At 42.6% G+C, this 17,987-nt stretch overlaps 2 protein-coding genes across 2 annotated transcripts in view; one reads left to right on the plus strand and one right to left on the minus strand.

Moving 5' to 3' along the window:
* Positions 1–17,987, minus strand: part of LOC138612084 (metabotropic glycine receptor-like) — a 96,463-nt gene that overhangs the window by 35,110 nt on the left and 43,366 nt on the right. The window contains exons 4-5 of the mRNA XM_069685394.1: positions 16,051–16,262; positions 14,039–14,107 (exon numbers count right to left, since the gene is read on the minus strand). Of these exons, the coding sequence (XP_069541495.1) occupies positions 14,039–14,107; positions 16,051–16,262 (281 nt within the window). The remainder of the gene's footprint in view (positions 1–14,038; positions 14,108–16,050; positions 16,263–17,987) is intronic.
* On the plus strand, positions 431–6,867 carry LOC138611875 (phosphatidylinositol 4,5-bisphosphate 3-kinase catalytic subunit gamma isoform). Its single transcript, XM_069685128.1, has 4 exons — positions 431–4,409; positions 4,761–4,876; positions 5,341–5,598; positions 5,827–6,867. Exon 1 carries the CDS (start codon positions 476–478, stop codon positions 3,638–3,640), a length of 3,165 nt encoding a protein of 1,054 aa, XP_069541229.1. The 5' UTR covers positions 431–475; the 3' UTR covers positions 3,641–4,409; positions 4,761–4,876; positions 5,341–5,598; positions 5,827–6,867.

A 17,987-nucleotide genomic window follows, 5' to 3' on the forward strand; every position in this document is an offset into this window, starting at 1 on the left:
TTTCTCAGACCTGCTTTTGGCAGCATTACTGACACAACTATTTGAGCCACTCCACTTGTTTTCATAACAGTATTACTAAGCTGGCAGTAATGCCTGTTTAATGCCAAAGAAAACTGAAAGGTGTAGATGGTTGGCCTGGTCTTTTTTTTTGTTCATAGTGGCTAAAAAAATAGGCTAAAGAAATCCCCATGCCTAGTGTAAAACATTTACTTGTAAAATGTCAGAAAGGTTATTGTAATTTGTTATCAAAGTGGAAAGGGAACAAGAAAGTCAACGGCTTTACAACGCCATTAAAGGCTTTGTTAGTAATCATTTCTATGCTGAATTATGTGTTCCCTTTTTTTGCTGTTGCTCAGAGACTTCCTCATTCTTTTGTATCACAGTTGCCAACAGTCAAACAGGTTTGCCAACAGTCAAACAGGTAGAAACTCGCAACGACTTCACTCTGTGAGGAGCAGCAGCTGTCGTCGTATCGATGGATCCTGATCAGCCCCCGAATCGACCTGGCAGTCGATATGATTTATGCCGTCTATCTGGGATGTTGACCGGAAACTGCTCTGAGAACAACTTGAAGTTTATCTGTGAGTTCAAGCCCGGGTCTGATCCACCACAGGAATCTCATGATGAGGATTATAATTCCAGTATGGATTGCCAGTCAGTGTCAGTCATACTCCCTGCACAGTGCAGCGTCAACCAGCTGCGCCTATGCATCTGTATGCAGGCCCAGGAAAAGAATTGCCATCCAGACCCACTTGCGATACTGGATCCAGAAAAATACAGTCTGCTATATTTCAGGGAGGAAGACTGGTACGAAGCCTACGATGACGGTGAGTTTATCAGGACATTAGACATTCCATGGTCATATGATGACACAGGGCACATATCAGCACGCATTGCGGTAAAACCGCTCATGGCAGTTGATTTAGAGGTAAAGAAGAAACAGCAGCAGTGTCTGGCGTATCTGATTGGACACCATCTGGAGGAAGAAGCATCTGACAGACTTGGTGAGATCTCATTCACCCGCAGGAAACTGGCGACTCCAAGAAAACAAGAGCTAAGGAAACGAGATGACCTGCTATATGCCACAGAGCCTTGGGTAACATGCGCCCCTCTTCCAAATGACCTACAGGAACAGCCAAACAGAAAGCTCCCTATCGTGTTTCATTACCTGAACATTATCAGCTTCAGCATCGAGGTCGATCTTGTTACAACACCAAATATTCTTTTCAATGTTTTCAGAAGAGTGATGGACGACCAAAAACTTGACTATGATGCTTCTGCTAATCTGGCATTGAAAGTCTCTGGTAGGGAGGAGTTCTTATCAGGGGATTACCCCCTCTGTGATTTCCTTTGGGTTCGACAGTGTTTGAAAAACAAACATGACCTCCACCTCTCTTTGGTCCCTGTGCCGCAACTTGTTGATGAGACTGTCAAGTTTTTGGATTGGCCACTCGTTGATGGTTCCAGTGGTCAGCTCAGCTCACAAGATGACCTCTGCTTCAAGGGGAAGGACTTGGATGACATCTTCAAGATATCCTTATGGGACTGCAAAAGAAAACTCAGAGTCAAATTGCTTGGCTTCGATATCCCCAAACTTCCAAACAAATGTCCTCAGTCTGTTTATGTAAGAGCATCTATACTATATGGTAATAAGGTTCTCTCCTCAGTGTCCTCCCTTCCCAAGGTCTTTGCAGATGAAGTACTGTGGAATGAGTGGTTGGACTTTGATGTTCTCCTCAGGGACCTGCCACGTGGAGCAAAGCTTGGTTTCACTATTAATGCCAGCAGTGGTGACGTCTCCTCGTCTTCAAGCACTAAAGCATCAAACCAACAGGAGGGAAAAGGGAAGGTGCTTTACTTTGCAAATCTCCTCCTCATAGATCACAGGTCTGTTCTTAGCCAGGGCCCCCACACCCTTCACATGTGGTCCTACCCTGACCTAGAGGAAGAGGCCATCACCTACCAAGCCGAAAAGCTGTCCTCTGCTACTAACCCAGACGTAGCTGACTGCATGGCTATCAGCTTCCACCTAGACCGCTACAGCTTCCCTGTTGTCCTCCCAAATAAATCTAGCCTCTCTGAGCGCTCATGCAGTCACACATCCAGGCGGGAGAAGAACTCACGCAAAACCTCAGTTCTTCCTCAGTACCTGCACAATGTTGATTGGATGAATTGCAGAGTGGTTGAGGATGTCCACTGGCTATTGGAGAACTTTGATCCTGGGGAACTCGATGTAACAATGGCCCTGGAGCTTCTAAGCATGGACTTTGCTGACGTGTTCGTCAGGAGACTAGCAGTCAAGAGATTGGAGAGCCTTTCCAATGACGATGTATTGAAGTATTTGTTGCAGCTCGTGCAGACCCTCAAAGTTGAACCTTACCATGACAGTTACCTGGCTCGATACCTCATCCAGAGAGCTCTGCGGAGCAAGAGAATCGGCCACTTCTTCTTCTGGTATGTACGCAGTGAAGTGGCAGGATGTCCGTACTTCCGCCAGCGCATGGCTGTGATTCTTGAGGCTTACCTTTTGGGCTGTGGTCAGGCAATGGTTGACAGCTTTACCAAACAGGTCCAGGCTGTGCTTTCCCTACAGGAGGTTGCTATAATGGTTAAAAACCTCTACCCTGACAAGACTGACCTTCCTCTGACAGCTCCCCTCAAGGTTCAAGAGCTTCTTAGAAGCTGTAATTTGCCAAACGAGTTCCTGTTGCCCCTTGACCCCCGCATAAAAGTTGGAAATATACTGCTGGAAAAATGCAAAGTGATGGCCTCAAAGAAGAAGCCATTGTGGTTGGAGTTCTGTCCCATGCCATCACCTACCCCTGCTACACCTGTGGGAATAATCTTCAAACAGGGGGACGACCTCAGACAGGACATGCTGATCATTCAGGCACTGGTGGTGATGGACTCTATCTGGCAGGAGAAATCTCTGGACCTTAACCTCATGCCATATGGCTGCATCTCAACAGGACAAAACATAGGCATGATTGAGATTGTGAGGAATGCAGCGACCATTGCTGCAGTTCAGAGGAGTCATGGAGGAACAACTGCAGCCTTCAGAAATGATGCCTTGTTTGAGTGGCTCAAGTCCAAATGTCCATTCCAGGAAATTCACTACAAGACTGTGGAGAGGTTCGTGAAGTCCTGTGCCGGTTATTGTGTGGCTACGTATGTGCTGGGTATAGGAGATCGACACAATGACAACATCATGATCACAGACCAAGGAAACCTGTTTCACATTGACTTCGGCCACATCCTGGGAAACACAAAGCACTTCCTTGGCGTGAGCAGGGAGCGTGTGCCATTCGTCCTCACACCTGACTTCCTGTATGTCATGGGCAGAGTTAAAGGTCGCAACAGCCTCTACTTCCAGCAGTTCAGGGACACGTGCACACAAGCTTACCTCTCCCTGCGCTCACACTCTCGTCTGCTGGTCACTCTTTTCTCCCTCATGCAGCTGACTGGCATCCCAGAGCTGAGTGCTGCAGAAGACATGCGCTACTTGCGTAAGGCACTTCTGCAGGAACAGGGTGAGGCTGAAGCGAAGGAGCATTTCCTACAGCAAATCTCTGAGTGTGAACAGCTGGGCTGGACAGTGCAGGCCAACTGGTGGATCCACATGCTAGCAGGCATCAAGTAGACTGTTGGTGAATTTAAACTAATGCTGCTTTGGGACTGAAAGTGAGGAAATGTTCGCAGTCTAGTTTCTTTGTAACAGCTGTTTTGTTTTCATTGTTTAATCTTATTATTCTTATCTTTCTATTGATGTATTGTTTAGCATTCCTCTCTTCAGGAAAGAGCCACAAGTAGTTTTTGTAGGCATTTAGCATTAAAAAGTCCTGGTTCTAAACAGTAAGGGAAAGTAACACCGCAAGCTTGATGTGTGTCACTTAAGGGGAGAAATGGGCCAACGGTGCCGAGGGCATAAATAGCTATTGCCACAATTATGCACTAAGCCGAACATCTTGAGTGTACGAAGTAGAGTTTATAATATAAAATATCCCAGGGGGACTTATTCTGTTTTAAAGGCAATAATGGAAATAGTTGTAATGTAAATAAATATATTGTAAAGGTCTCAACAACTTAGTTGTTTTCCAGGTAGATACAGAAGAAATGCAAAGTTTAGTGTGAACAGTAAGCTTTTAAACTGTTGTTGTTTCGCTCAAGCATTTGGATTTGTGAATATATCATTTTGTGAAAATAATTTAATTACTTTAGTTTAATTGCAAACTGAAAAAACCCAACAAAAAAACCCAGAAAAAAACCCACTGCCAAGTCCTGCATACGTCCTCTGTTTTCATGGACCAACCTGGTGATCTGTCATGGAGCCCAGGGGAGGAAATGATGGGCGAGACATCTGAAGAGAAACCATCAAAAGAGCCACAGCACGAATCTCATGCAGACTTCAAGTAAGACCTCAAGTTTGACAACAAAGATCTGGCTAAGATGGTCGTCAGTTTAGAGTGTTTGAAAAAATGGAAACAACAACTTTTTATGTCCATATATAGTCAGGATTTTCCCCCTGAGCGGTTTGGATGGTTCATCACACCTTCACAAAGCTGGTCAGCTCTTGGTGTGCAAAGTCTTTAAACAGGGATGTGCTTTCCCTTTTTCAAACATTCTGACCCGACGAACATCGAAGCGGGACTGAAAAGTTGTTAATATTTAATATTTCTTGTAGCACGGAAAAGTGTGCGGGCATTGGCCATGATAACTTGTATAAACAAAATGTGAGATGGTAAAAGTTTTTCTTTTTTCAGTACGTCTGACAAGCTCAATGTGCCAAAGCCAGCTGATGTCCTTATTTACCATGTGCCCTGGGGAGACGCAAGGAAATACAGAGTACCAGGAGGGAAGTTACATCAAAATACATCAAGTAAGAAGATATTTGTAGATTTTTAATCAACTAAAGTTTGCAGCATGTGGTAAGAGCGATGATTGCAGAACCAGCCAATGCTGCACAGAATCATGCCTGCCTGAAACCTCTTACTGAGTGGGGCCATCCGCTTTACAGTTTGCTTTGAGACCCAGACTATAAAAACTGTTTGGGCTTCAATGCATCAGTGCCAGCACCGCCACCAACGCCTGCACACAATCAGTTCCATTGTGCTGATACAGAAAACAGGTCAAACTATATTTCAAGATAAAATATATTGCAACGTTTTTGTGGTTTAACGTCTGAGAATATAAAAAAGAATATGTTCTTATTAAGCCATTTTTTGGAATAACCATCTGGCATATTGGTAAAAGTATGTTCCTCGATGTTGGTAGTTTTGTTACGTCTGCCACTTGTTTAATATGATGCACTCTTTACAACATTTTGTTCCTGTTCTGAAACAGGTCGACAGAAAGCTTTGAATGCTGCTGCAAAGGAGACGGGGTGTGAGGACCTGAAGCTGTGGAAGCCAACTACTATAAACCTCCTTTACTGGACTGCAGCTTCCACTCCGAATGGGGATCCAGATGTGATGGAGGCCCAGTGGGAAAGCGTGGTAAACCATGTTCAAGACATCCATGAACATGGCAATGCTGCACTTCCCAGATGTGCACACCCACCTCTGGAGGGAGAAGCAAGCAATAAGGAGTGGCTCGAACCAGGTAGAACTTAACTGGAAATTATGTTACCTAAATGTTCAGGGAAAAATCAAATTTGCAATATCGTGTCAATACTACTGATTCAATCACGAATGTGTAACTTTTAAACTGCATAATCTACTTTTTCTACGGGCTTCTCTTGGCCGCACTTCATTTCAACCACAAAGGCAGTCGAGAAATTGCTATATATAGTAGCACTGAATATGATCTAAGCTTTTTTCCTTCCCCCAGTTTATGCATTTTCCCCTTCTGGAGTCTCTGACAAAGGGCTACACCAGATCACCCCAAGCACTACGGGAGAGCAGTGCTAGCTTGTCGTCATGCCAAATGATCGCCAAGGATGAGGCTGTATCTTGCACAACATTCAAACATTAAACCAAGGTTATTAGTCCACATTCCTGAAAACAATATATCTGTATTTTTGTCATTATTTGTAAATACTGTGATTTTGTGATGGCATACATTTGTGTTACAGAATGTTTCTTATTGTCTGAACTGTAAATAATTAATATGAGAATACATGAATAGTTTGTGATTGTACAGGACATTTTGGTTTAGCAGTTGCCTGCTGGCTAAGCTAACAATGTGTTTCATATATAGCTGATCTAAGCTTTAAAATTAAGATCTCAATTGGTAAGACACTTCGTGATTTATTGAATATTATTGATTCAAAGCCTTTAAAAGTTCCTCCTTCTGGAAACTGTCCTCTGATGGCAGACACAACATAACACAAGATCAATATTAATGTTATTTCTTATCTTTGGAAAAATTTATTTCTTTCACGTTACTGGCAGCATTATTGTTTGTTGTTGTAACATGTTCCAGCATAGGATTGCTGGTGTTGTGCATTTGCCAAAGTTGGTTGGTGGGTCACTGGCCCTTTAAGAGAAACCTGAGCTTCCAGAGGACTCTAGCTTGCTGCAGGTTGCCTTTACTTCAAGGAAGTTGTGTCTTTGCCAGATGTAAGTAGCATAATTTCTGTTCACCTTTGGGCCTTATTTCATAAACCTACATTGATAACTCAAAGTAAATTTGTCTTTGTTGTAGTTTACTGTATTTCTGAATGCACATGTTGTTTCGCTGAGTCATGATAGCTAGCTTAAATGCTCTCATGCCTGTATCATTGTACTTTGATATAAAAGTGTTTAATTTTGTAATGCTACTATTAGCCTAGGATATTAGCTAGTGTGACTGCGGTCTGTGCTGTGCTGCGGGGAATTTTGTAGCCTTAGACAGTAGTTATACTGTGTGAGTGTCTTACAGTGTAAATAAAGCCAATGATTGTTCATGTGTGTTATTATTTGTATCTTTATCTCCTTGTAGATACTACATTCATATTTGATAAAACATTGCAAACTGAAGCTCAGCCTGTGATTCTTTGACCTGAGTCACACCCACATAGCGTTTGCCAGCTCTATTCAGCGCAACTGTAGAGGCCCTAGACCTCGGTTATAGTAATGGCTTCCTAATGTGCCAACCCAGAATGCATAGGCCTAGTGGATCACCTGCCTGTAAGCTGTGTAGCAGTATTGCCTGGAGATCGGGACACGATATTTACAGTTAAACTTGATAGTCCTACTATAAACAACGTAGAAATACAGGTAATAGTCTATAGATAAAGATAGAGGGATTTTTAATAGAGTTACTCAGGATCAATATCTTATTATGATGGTCAGCTAGGCTTCCAAGTCAGCAGAAAACAAATGCCGTAAATACACTCATGTCTCCTGGCCTGGAGGGGGCCATGCTGCTAGCTGAAGGTCACGTAGGCTATCTGCAGCACAAAGAGATTCAGACAGCGTGCCCCAAATCTAAAGGCAGTGTCAGGCATGTGCTGTCTGTTCTGGGAGTAAGGCTCTTCACCCAGAAGGCATCCACCTCCTTGCATCACATACTCAACACAGCTGAAGCCACGGGCTGACATTTCCCACAAAAGAACCTATCACACAAATTATCATGAGACTCAATCGATATTTATCGCAGCATCAACTCTAATGATCAGGTCTCTTCTGGATAGCTGTGTTGCTGAACTCGCCTAGGGCACCAAAATGGCCAGAGCCCTGGTAATATCTCATGCACACACACTAAAATATATATATGTTTTTATGGCGCTTCATATCAGTATCGCAACATTAACCAACATAATCGCAGATCCCAGAGTTTTCTCATATAGACCATCCTTTTATGAAGTCTGTCCAAACATATCAGCCCTGTGATAGACTTGCTGCGGCCTTCTCACCCGACATGATCTGTGTTAGCCTCCTCGCCCCTCAGCCCTGACAGGATGTGGGTTTAGTTAATGGATGGATGGATTACAGATGCAGGATGAACTCGCCCCTGAGGAGCGCGCATCCTGTGATGCCGCCCTGCTCTACGCTGCCTTGGCATTCAGGAGACAGCAGCGATCCAGAGTAATTAAGCTTCAGTAACAACAGCACCTGTAACCTCTTTTTCTCCGAGAAGAAGCACAACATCTGTGGCAAACTAAACAAGCAGACAACCCCGAGGCAGGAACAGGCTGCCTGTAAGAAACCTAATTGGGAACATGAATAAAAGTGTAAACTCTAAGTTACCTCCAATGGAAATGAAGAGTAAAGAGTACAGCACAAAGGCGGGATATGAAAGGACTAGATATAAAATGTGACAGCATCTTATGCAGCTTTCCAGGAAGAGAAAAGTCTCAGGATGTCACAGTGAAAGTGTATTAAAGTAATGTCACAGGAACATGAGCAGTGACTAATTTACCGCCTGTTTCTACATCACAACTTTGCTATATTCGTTGTATAATCTAACACAGTCTCTAAAATGCCAACATCAGTTTAAAAGTGCAGCAAAACATTCATGACGTCCTTATTTTTAGTCGGTCCACTCTGAGTTCAGCTCAGGTACGCAGATATTTCTCTCTCCCCGCTGATTAAAAATGTGACACACAGAGTCAAAGCACTTTCCCCTCCATCCACAATCCTCATCAAACCCTCGCAGCGCCAGATTCTGTCATTGGTATTCTGGTCATAAGAGAGCGAGAGCCAAGTCCATTTTATACCAGATAGGAATTATAGCTTTCCTTTTAAAAGCTCCAATAACGACTGTGAGTCATTCTGCAGCTCAGGATCTGATAAATTAGTTAGCATGTGGATGAAAGACAGCTGTCTATTAATAGAAGGAGTTTCATTTCACATAATCAACATCAAAGAAATTGCTTCCAAAAATTAAGCTGACCATGTTTTAGACGACGCATTTTTAGAATTACAGGGATTTTGAGGAAGACAGCCTTAACATGACTCATGACTCTATTACAAGTAATGGTTTTAAATAGATAGACATTTGGGAAATGTGGTTACTCGCTTTCATTCAAAGAGTTAAAAGAGAAGCTTGAAATCGTTCCTGTCAGTGCAGTAAGTATGGAGCTAGAACCAGGATGCTAATAGGCTAGCATAAAAGGAAAACAGCATGCTGGCTCTGTAAAAAGATTAAAAAGTCCACCCACCAACAACTTTGAAGCTCATTAATAAGCTCATACAGTTTGTTTAATTCATTCACTGATAGAAAAGTTAAAACAATATTTTGTGGTTTTAAAAAGAGGCTACGTGCTACAACTATTTCTTGGCTAGCAACAATTCGGAGCGCAGAGAGTCATGACCCTTGTCAGTGAGGTTGCTACGTTAACTGGTGATGCTAGATAGGCAAACAAAACGCTCTTACTGAGTTAACTGAATCACATGGGAAGTGAAACCAACATCCTGCTGGAAGGTTGAAGTGCAGTTGTGCATTAAAGCCAGTTCAACTTTAAACTAAAATAGTCTCTGAGTCTGAGGTTTCCGACAAACCCTGTGAGCCAGTGAACGAGTGGAGGTCTTCCTAAGGGACAGCCTCTTGTTTAGCTAGCTAACACAGAATAATAAAAAAATACAGAGCCAAAAGAGTCATTTATGTGTTGGTTTCCTTCAAAGAGTTAAAAGAGAAGCTTGTCGTTCATGTCTGTACACTAAGTATGGAGCTAAGGAAGCGATTAGGTTAGCATAAAAGGAAAACTGCTAGCTGGCTTTGTAGAGTTTGAAAAGTTCACATACCAACCACTTTAAAGCTCATTAATAAACCGGTTATTATAGTAATTTAATTCATACACCGATTGAAAAGTTAAAATAGTATTTTGTGGTTTTAAAAGGAGGGTACATGCTACAACTATTTCTTGGCTAGCAACAATGCGGCACAGACAGTCTTGGCCCTTGTCATGTGCAAGGTTGCTACGTTAAGTAGTGAAACCAACATTCTGTGGGAAGTTTGAAGCGCAGTTTTGCAACAAAGCTTGTTTAAACCCTTTGAGCCACTGAACTAGTGGAGGTGTTGCTAAGGGACAGCCTCCTGTTTAGCTAGCTAATACAGTAGCCTACTTATGAAAAAAATACAGAACCAAAAGAGTCATTTACGAGTTGGTTGTTGTGGCAGATGGAAACAGGAACTTGGCCTTTTCATAAATATGGTTTAGTGCCCTCATGCTAACAATACAAACTGTAGACTATCCTGCAACCAAGAAATGCTACAGAAAGGTGCTAACTAATAGATTTTTTCCCGATTTACTCACAGTGCATTACTCCATGTAAGACCACATATTAGTGTTTTTGTTTACATGCCAGTTATTGCAGAATAAAGAGTCAAAATACTATAAGTAGTCAAATTTAGAGCAATAGGAAATATTTATTTTAGATTTGACAGAGCTGTCTTTGCGCTTAGCTAGGCTAGGCTAACCAGGTCTTGGCTCCAGTTTAGAACCTAACACGCAGACATGGGACCATTATCAATCCTCTCATCTCGCTCTCAGACAGAAGGTGAAGAAATACTTTTCCAGAAAGGTTGAGATATTCTTTTAAACCGGCTGTGGCTCCTTTGTGGACAGAACAACGAGCAGTATACACAACATCAACATATCAACACCTACGAAAGATGATAGGGCGAATGTGTTAGCTAACAGCCACTTAGAGCAGATACAGAAAAAAAGCTTGTTCTTGGGGTAATTTTTCTTGCCAACCGAATATGAATGTGATGAATATAAGTGTGATATTAACTCTTTTTTTAGCTATGTTTTTGTTTACCAACTCCTGAGAGAGAAAGCTCTGCTATGTCCACCTGCTAGTCACCAACTGTGTCTCTGTGGGTTTGTCCCCATGAGTGATCCTGTTTCACATTATGATTGATTCAAAGTTAAAAACATAATTACTGATGAGAGAAGTTTCCAGCATTATTTCTTTACAAAAAAAAAATTTTTTCAGTGTCTTCTCTTCCTCTGCCTCTCCACTCTTCATGCTAACATATGGTTAGCATTAGCCTTGCATCTTCAGCTCTCTGCCTGCTGGGCAAACATCCAGCCTTCCAGCTCTCTGGTCTACATCACACACCAAAACCATAAATCAGCTCCACAATAAACAGGTAAAAGTAGGCCACGCTGGTTCTTACACCCACATTCAGACATGCTAATCCATGCACGAATGCTCATGCACACAACAGGAAGCTTTAAAGCTACTGAAACACACTCATAATCCACCCTGCCTACACACACAATCATACATAGAGTTAGGCGTACACGCAGTGTCACACCCTTTCTGCAGTGCTCCCCATGTGGACTACAAACCCACAGGAGACTGCGAAATAAAAGCCACATTTTTATTTTGCCCTGAAGAGAAGGTGGCCCTCTTGGTTTGCATCCAACCACCCATGCCTCCTCCATCAATAAATCAGCAGATGTATTTTTAAAACAACTTGTGCTAGAACTTGATGGACTGTTTAAAAATGCATTGAGCACCAGAAGCAGAGCAGCTGCAGCAGCAAGCTCGGCTGAGGAGGCCTTGTGGTGGCGGCAACAAAGAAACAGCAGCAGCAACAAACGTGAAGACTGCGGGAGAGGAGACAGACACAAAGGTGAGACGCGGGGAGAGCACGCAGAGGAGGTAATGAAAGGAAAACATGAGAGGAGGAGAAGAAGGGGAAAAGGTAGAGACAGGCAGGCGAGGTGCCGTGAAAGGCAGGGAAAGCAGCCGAGCAAAGGGAGGAAGAGACGCTTGAGTGTATCCGAGTGCGTGTGAACATAAGAGAGTGGCAGGGTGTTTTGGGGAGCTATTATTGGTACTGGAGTTATCCTTGGGGCTGAATGGGAGAGAGGGAGGACGGATGGATGCAAAATCAAATCCAATTAGAGTGCAATGACTGGTCACATAAGGACAAACCTACAATACCTGCGGCCTTTTATCTGCTGCATGACAACTGCCAGACTGTCCACGCTAATGCTAATATCTTTCTAACGGTAACACTCCAGTAACTTCAGAATAAGACCCTTTATCCCGAGAGTCAGCCAGGCGCTCTGAAGCCCTTTCTTCTCAACAGATTTTATTCTTTTTTAAGTATGGCGAACATCCAGCCACCGGCTTGGTGTTTGAGGACAGCTTTGGCTCGCGGTTGGCAGTCGAGTATCTGAAGGGAGCGAATTCCCCGGTTTCATCAGATCTCTTCGCACAGGTTTCTTCCATCTGTTTCCCTGCTAAAGATGGGCTTCTGACGCGGCACTCCAGGTGCACTGTGGGCTGTGTGCACAAGTGTAAACACACGTACGCGCACACACACATATAGACAATACGCACTGGCACCCACCCACATGGACCTGCTAACTCATACAGACAACAGAGACGGTAGCAAAGGGACACGCACAGTGGGACTCTCGTACTACACATGCCACCAACTGTGATGTCCAACTCTTGGTTACTGTCCAGATGACTATCAGAAGTACAGTACAGTACAATATAGTACTATAACAGTACTAGAAGTAGAAGAAGAAGAAGAAGATGCAGGCTGGGTTTATGCCTTATGCATAAAATTATGAACAGGAACAGCACTCACCTGTTTAACAAGAAATAATTAATTATATCCACAAGGCAAAAAGTTTACCCTTTGCTGGCAACATCCTCATTCTAAATCACTGGTTTCAAACTTTGTTTGGTTTTATGTGTATGGATCATAGACTGTAATTAAAAGATGGACGACATGACAGCGCTCTAAAAGTGAAGCCAACCCTCTCTATCGCCCCCTGCCTCCTCCATGTTAACAGATGGGACATGAGTCAAACTATAAAATCAAAATACATGTCAAATAAATGTTTCTCAAACATGGTTTCTGTCATTATAGTTAGTTCTTATCATGCTGATTTACGTCCAAGTTTATTTTTAATTAGTTATTTGATGCTGTAAAAAGGATGATTGACAGCTCTGTTGACAAATCCGGCTCCTGCAGCCGATCTGTTCCTGATTAGCAGAGTAGAGGAGGAACGGTGAGAGGAGACGGAACAAAAACAATCACTACAGTCATTGAAGTTTACATATCTGTAAACGTCTGCTTCAGACCAACACAAGAAGCTGTTTTTCTGCAGACTGAGGTGACATTAGGGATCTTTGCTGTTTTCCCGGTAAGTTAAATGTGTGTTTTGATTTGCGGAAGGGGCTAGAAGTCAATACCATGGCTCCACCAGACGATCTCCACTGCACAGACTCCAAATGTGCAAGACGACAGCGCCCGCTTCAGGGGTATTTTGGCTTCACTTTTGTACAATAAGAGGAGACGCGTCTTTATAAAGAGTCATTGGTTTGGATGTGAAAGTCTTTGGTTTTGATCCATGAGGGTGTATTGCAATGTGGTTTGTGTTGCAGACAGGTGGTGAGGGTTACTTGTAATTGTTGTGTATTAGTTTGTTGTGAAAGTAACAAAACAACGTTGTAAAAAAATAAAAGCAAGTTTCAATCCTTCATTTTTTTTATTACATCAAACATCATTACTGATGCTTTTCATTGTCAACTTTTTTTCTGAAATAGCCATATGGCCATTTAATTTTTCCCTGTAATAGTTTTCTTTACATTGTCTGGATTCAGAATGCTTCCACAGGCAGCAGCAGACGGCTGTAAACTTCTGCCCGTAGTTATATTATAAGAAGTTTTATGTCTCTTTTGGCTGACTGTCAATGCAAATGTCTGCCTCATCACCATAACCACCAATGAACCAGTGAAAAACAGGTAGGCTTTTATTTTAAAGCAGCAAAAGCAAACCTAATATATCTGTCACTGTGTTTGTTGCTTAAAAATACATCTACAAAATAAGACAACGCTCATTTCTGGCATTAGTTGACAGTGGATCAGTTATAGCAAACACAGTGAGCTGTAACAGGAAGAGAAGCAATCAACAGGTGGAACACAACTCCTCAGTAAGGTCAGTAACTTCTTTTAACCAGCTCCAATAAACTCATTTAATTAGATTTCCTGGTAGCATCTGTTGTATTTTTGAAGTACATGGTAAATGAGCACACACACTAACACACTGTGCTAAAAAATCAGAGCTAAAACTTAAAAGATTTAATGTGAACACAGCAAAAATGGAAGGAGTGGGCGCCAATATCAGAGCGTAGACTTACTGGGAAGTAGAGGAGTAAAGCCCCGAACAAGATGGCCTCCAGGAGAATGAGACCAGACGTGCGGATGCTCTGAGGAAAGAGAGAGAAGAGAAACCCATCAGTCAATCAACTAAACAGTGAATCAGTCTCTGACAGGGAGAAGGTGATGTTTTTAAAAGGTAGAGAAACCTGACGTCACAGTTTGTTTAAATGAAGTGCTGCAGAGGAGTTTCAGAGCCACTGCAGGCAAAAGCAAATAAGACGTAATCGCTATTTTTTAAAGCAACACAAACACAAAGAGCAGTTGAATATTATCTTTTTCTCTCCCCAGAAACAGGAACAAGAGGAATGCTGCATTTTCTGGGTTGGATTTAATTACCCACATTACCTCCTGGAAGATTCTTTATGTAAATTCAAAGAGCTCCGGGGACATTTCTTGTGAACTGATGAAATGTAGGAGATACTGAGGCTACAACACAAACGTCTATAAATAACACACAGGGGAGAGATTCAGCTCAACTCTGCCTGAGGACTGGTTGTAATTATCCTGCACTGGAGGATCTCATATTTATTTCACTTTATTCTCCTAGCAGAGAAGACATTATCAAAGACGTAGCTGTGTGAGGACATTAATGGAGGATGTTAATTATGGCAATGTGCATTTAAGACAAGAAAACAGTAAAGGATGAGATGGATTGCCTTTAATGTAGCTTAACTTAGTGAAGGTCTGAAGGGCAGCTGAGCCCATGTACAGCAGTCATTAAAGACTTTGACCTATGACCCCTCACCTTTGTCATGTTAAAGTGGTACAAATGCAAAGAGACGTGGATATTTCCAGCTACTGTTTGCTAATTTATTAAAGCGTATTATTTTTTGAGGCTATTATTACCACATTTAATGTTTGGAGAAGCAAGCGATACACTTGCACACTAAACTTTAGGTCTTACTATCTTTTTGTGTTTTTACCTCAGAATGCAAAAACTGCTGTCTTTATGTCCTCTCTTAGTTTTTATCTCTGACTTTTCTCTCCCTTTAGCTCCCTGTTCTCTTTTCTATTCTTCTCCTGACTTAAAGGGCCAGTTCGCCAATTTTCAACCTCAGTCCTGTAATGTTATCATGGGGAGCTAATGCCATTATGGTAGAACAAAAATGCAATTTCTCTCTGTGCCTTTGGAGGACGCTATCCACTTCTCCAATGGGGCCTGGAAAACCTCTGTCAGACTACGTAAAACGCATCATCTGGCAGAGGCCAGGGAGCTCCCTAAACTTCCTCAATCTCGGAAGCCCGCCTCTGATGTCGTGTCTCGTTCAAAATCGTCAGGTTTGAAATGTAGACTGCAGACCTGAAGATTTTTTAGACGATCCCTTGGTATTTTCTCGTCGTATTTCTGTATCGCTCTGAGCCGTTGCCTGCAGCGAAACGGAAGTACTTCTATCGATTACAGAGAACACCATCTTTGACTTACAGTGGCTTTTTCTAGGGGCGAACTGCTCCTTTAAGCCCCTTTTACACTGAGGTTCCACCTCAGCACCGCAACAAAGCCCGCTATCTAGCAGCCGTTGCCATTTTACATTGGACTAAACAGCGCCCGCCCCCATTATGAGTGCTAGATTTGCAGGAGTCAATCAAAATATGAGCAATACCCGCACTGAAATTCAGGCCCTGAGTAGGCTAGTACACTGTGTTCGCATAGACTCCTATTAAGCACAAATCAACTGGATGAAAATCTCAACTGCAAAGTTGCTGCAGCTTCACAACACTAAGACTACTGATCTGTTGATCCGCGCCTCTTCCAGCATTCCCATAAATAGGTGTAGCTGTAGCTGCAAATCAATATTCTTTGATTTAAGTTTAATTTTTCTGTTAACTTGTCAGAGCTGGTGATCAGGACCAACTTTTACAACACATTATGAGCCCTTTAAAATCTAAGTCTCATGTTATCTAAGGCCACAATCGAAGGCACTCAAAAACTAGAGGTAGGGCCAAGGAGGTGGAACTGGGCCTGTGACCTCTTTCCCCCCCTCTTCCTCACCTTGTTCTTCCTGAAGTGGTAGACCACCACCATGCTGGCCAGGTCCACCACCATGCACAGACCCTGGAAGGAGGCCACAGCGAGCCGCAGAGCTCCGTCCTCCTGAACCAGGCAGGGCGTGTCGTCCCGGCAGTACGGACAGCCCTCGCGGCACGGCAGACACTTATTGGACACGTCCGAGGTCTCGTCTCTGCTCGAGCCCAGCTCCTTACCTGAGGAGAGGAGAGTAAGAGACGTTAATGTTGGATATACTCACAAACTGTGTGTTCCTGCAGAGCTGAAGTGTTTGCACTCTCCTCAAAGATTAAATAAAGCTTTTAGAAGATTTTAAATGTGATTTAAACTAAGAGCAAAAGGTTGATTTACTGGAGTTTTTTCAAGGATTATCAATGTGACTAATTGGCGTTTATCTGTCACCCTGACTTCTTATTAAATGCTCCTTTAATTATTCGAGGGAATCCAATGAATCACAAAGCCTCAGGGGTGATAATTACAAGAATACCGCCTTTAATTAGGCTGACGAGGGAATAATGTAGGAGAGGAAGATAAAATATTGTGACACTGTTCTCTTCATCACTGCCTTCTGGTTTATTAAATCTGGGCCTGCCTCATTCACATTAGTATATCTGGATGTGGCAACTTCAAAACCTGAATCTAAAATATCACCACTTTTTTGTCGTAACGAGTAACGTAACACGTTAGTTCTACAATTCAAGTAATCCGTTATTTAGTTTCTGTTTCTCTCCTTCTTCTTGGCAGGTAGCTGCGTACCAGCGGAAGGTAAACACAGCGCGCATACCTCTACTCTTCACAAACTCTGGTGTTGAAAAATGAAGCCAATGCAGAAGTGCAAAAAACTATAGTTCCTCGAGTGGCCACTTGAGGCTCCAGAAAACAAGAAGTAACATTACAGCAGATGGGAAAACGGCAATTTGTACAGCAGAAATAAACATGTTTACAGCCTGGTACAAAAAACGGTTTTGTTATAAATAGCTAATTTTTTTGTTAAAGATAACTGTACGGGGGTGAATTTTTTTATAACACACCCCTTTTAATAATATTAAGCCTTAAATTATTAATTTATTAAGCCGGCTTGCTTGATTGACAGGTGGATCCTGCTGGCTATCTGCTAGACGTCAAAACAGACACACAGACACTGAGCTTAACTTCACCTGTTTGTTTTGTTGGAGACTTTTGGGGATTTTTCATTCAAAGTTTGGACAAATAATCTGTCTTCAGTTTATGGACCTTTATGGCTGTGCAAGAAGTCTGAGCTGCAGCTTTTCGGTGAGTTAAATGCGAGTGTAATTGTATTGATATATTTTTAGCACTAAGTAGCAGGTATACTGTGCTCGCTTTAGCTGCTCGTTAGCCTGTTCAGTGTTTATCAAACATTTATTTAATCGTCGGCCAGTAAACAGGAGTCAGGAGTTGTTGGCCTTTCCCCGGAGAGATTACAGCGGACCGTAGTGATGAGAAGACGTTATTTTCAGATTACTTGTCGTTCGCCTGCAGTCAGTCACCACCACAAACAGAATCTCCTCCTGGGAAAGCTACGCAGCCGAGAAACCAATGGGTGACGTCACGGCGGCTGCGTCCATTAGTCATACAGTCTATGTTGGCGACTAAGAGCCTGTGTTGTATTGTTGTCATGGAAACAGCTGTGCCTAATACTGTATGCCTCTGTCCCGTTCACTGTCAGATTGTTAGCATAATAAAAAGCTGTAAAGTTTATATTGCGTCTGTCATTCCTGTTATTTGGCTGCAGAGTTATGCGCCGTAAACGAGGCTGTGCAATGACGGTCAAGTCAATATTCAAAGGTAGACGTACAGCAGGCTACACGCCGTCCTGAGTCACAAAGAGGGTTTCATTTTTGGTAACGCTAAAGTAATCACGTTACTTACACTGTTAAAAATATGATATAAACTCAACCTTT

Source organism: Semicossyphus pulcher, unplaced genomic scaffold (assembly GCF_022749685.1).
Source record: "Semicossyphus pulcher isolate SPU_LCO1_2020_fin unplaced genomic scaffold, fSemPul1.0.p SCAF_7, whole genome shotgun sequence".
Taxonomy (NCBI): domain Eukaryota; kingdom Metazoa; phylum Chordata; class Actinopteri; order Labriformes; family Labridae; genus Semicossyphus; species Semicossyphus pulcher.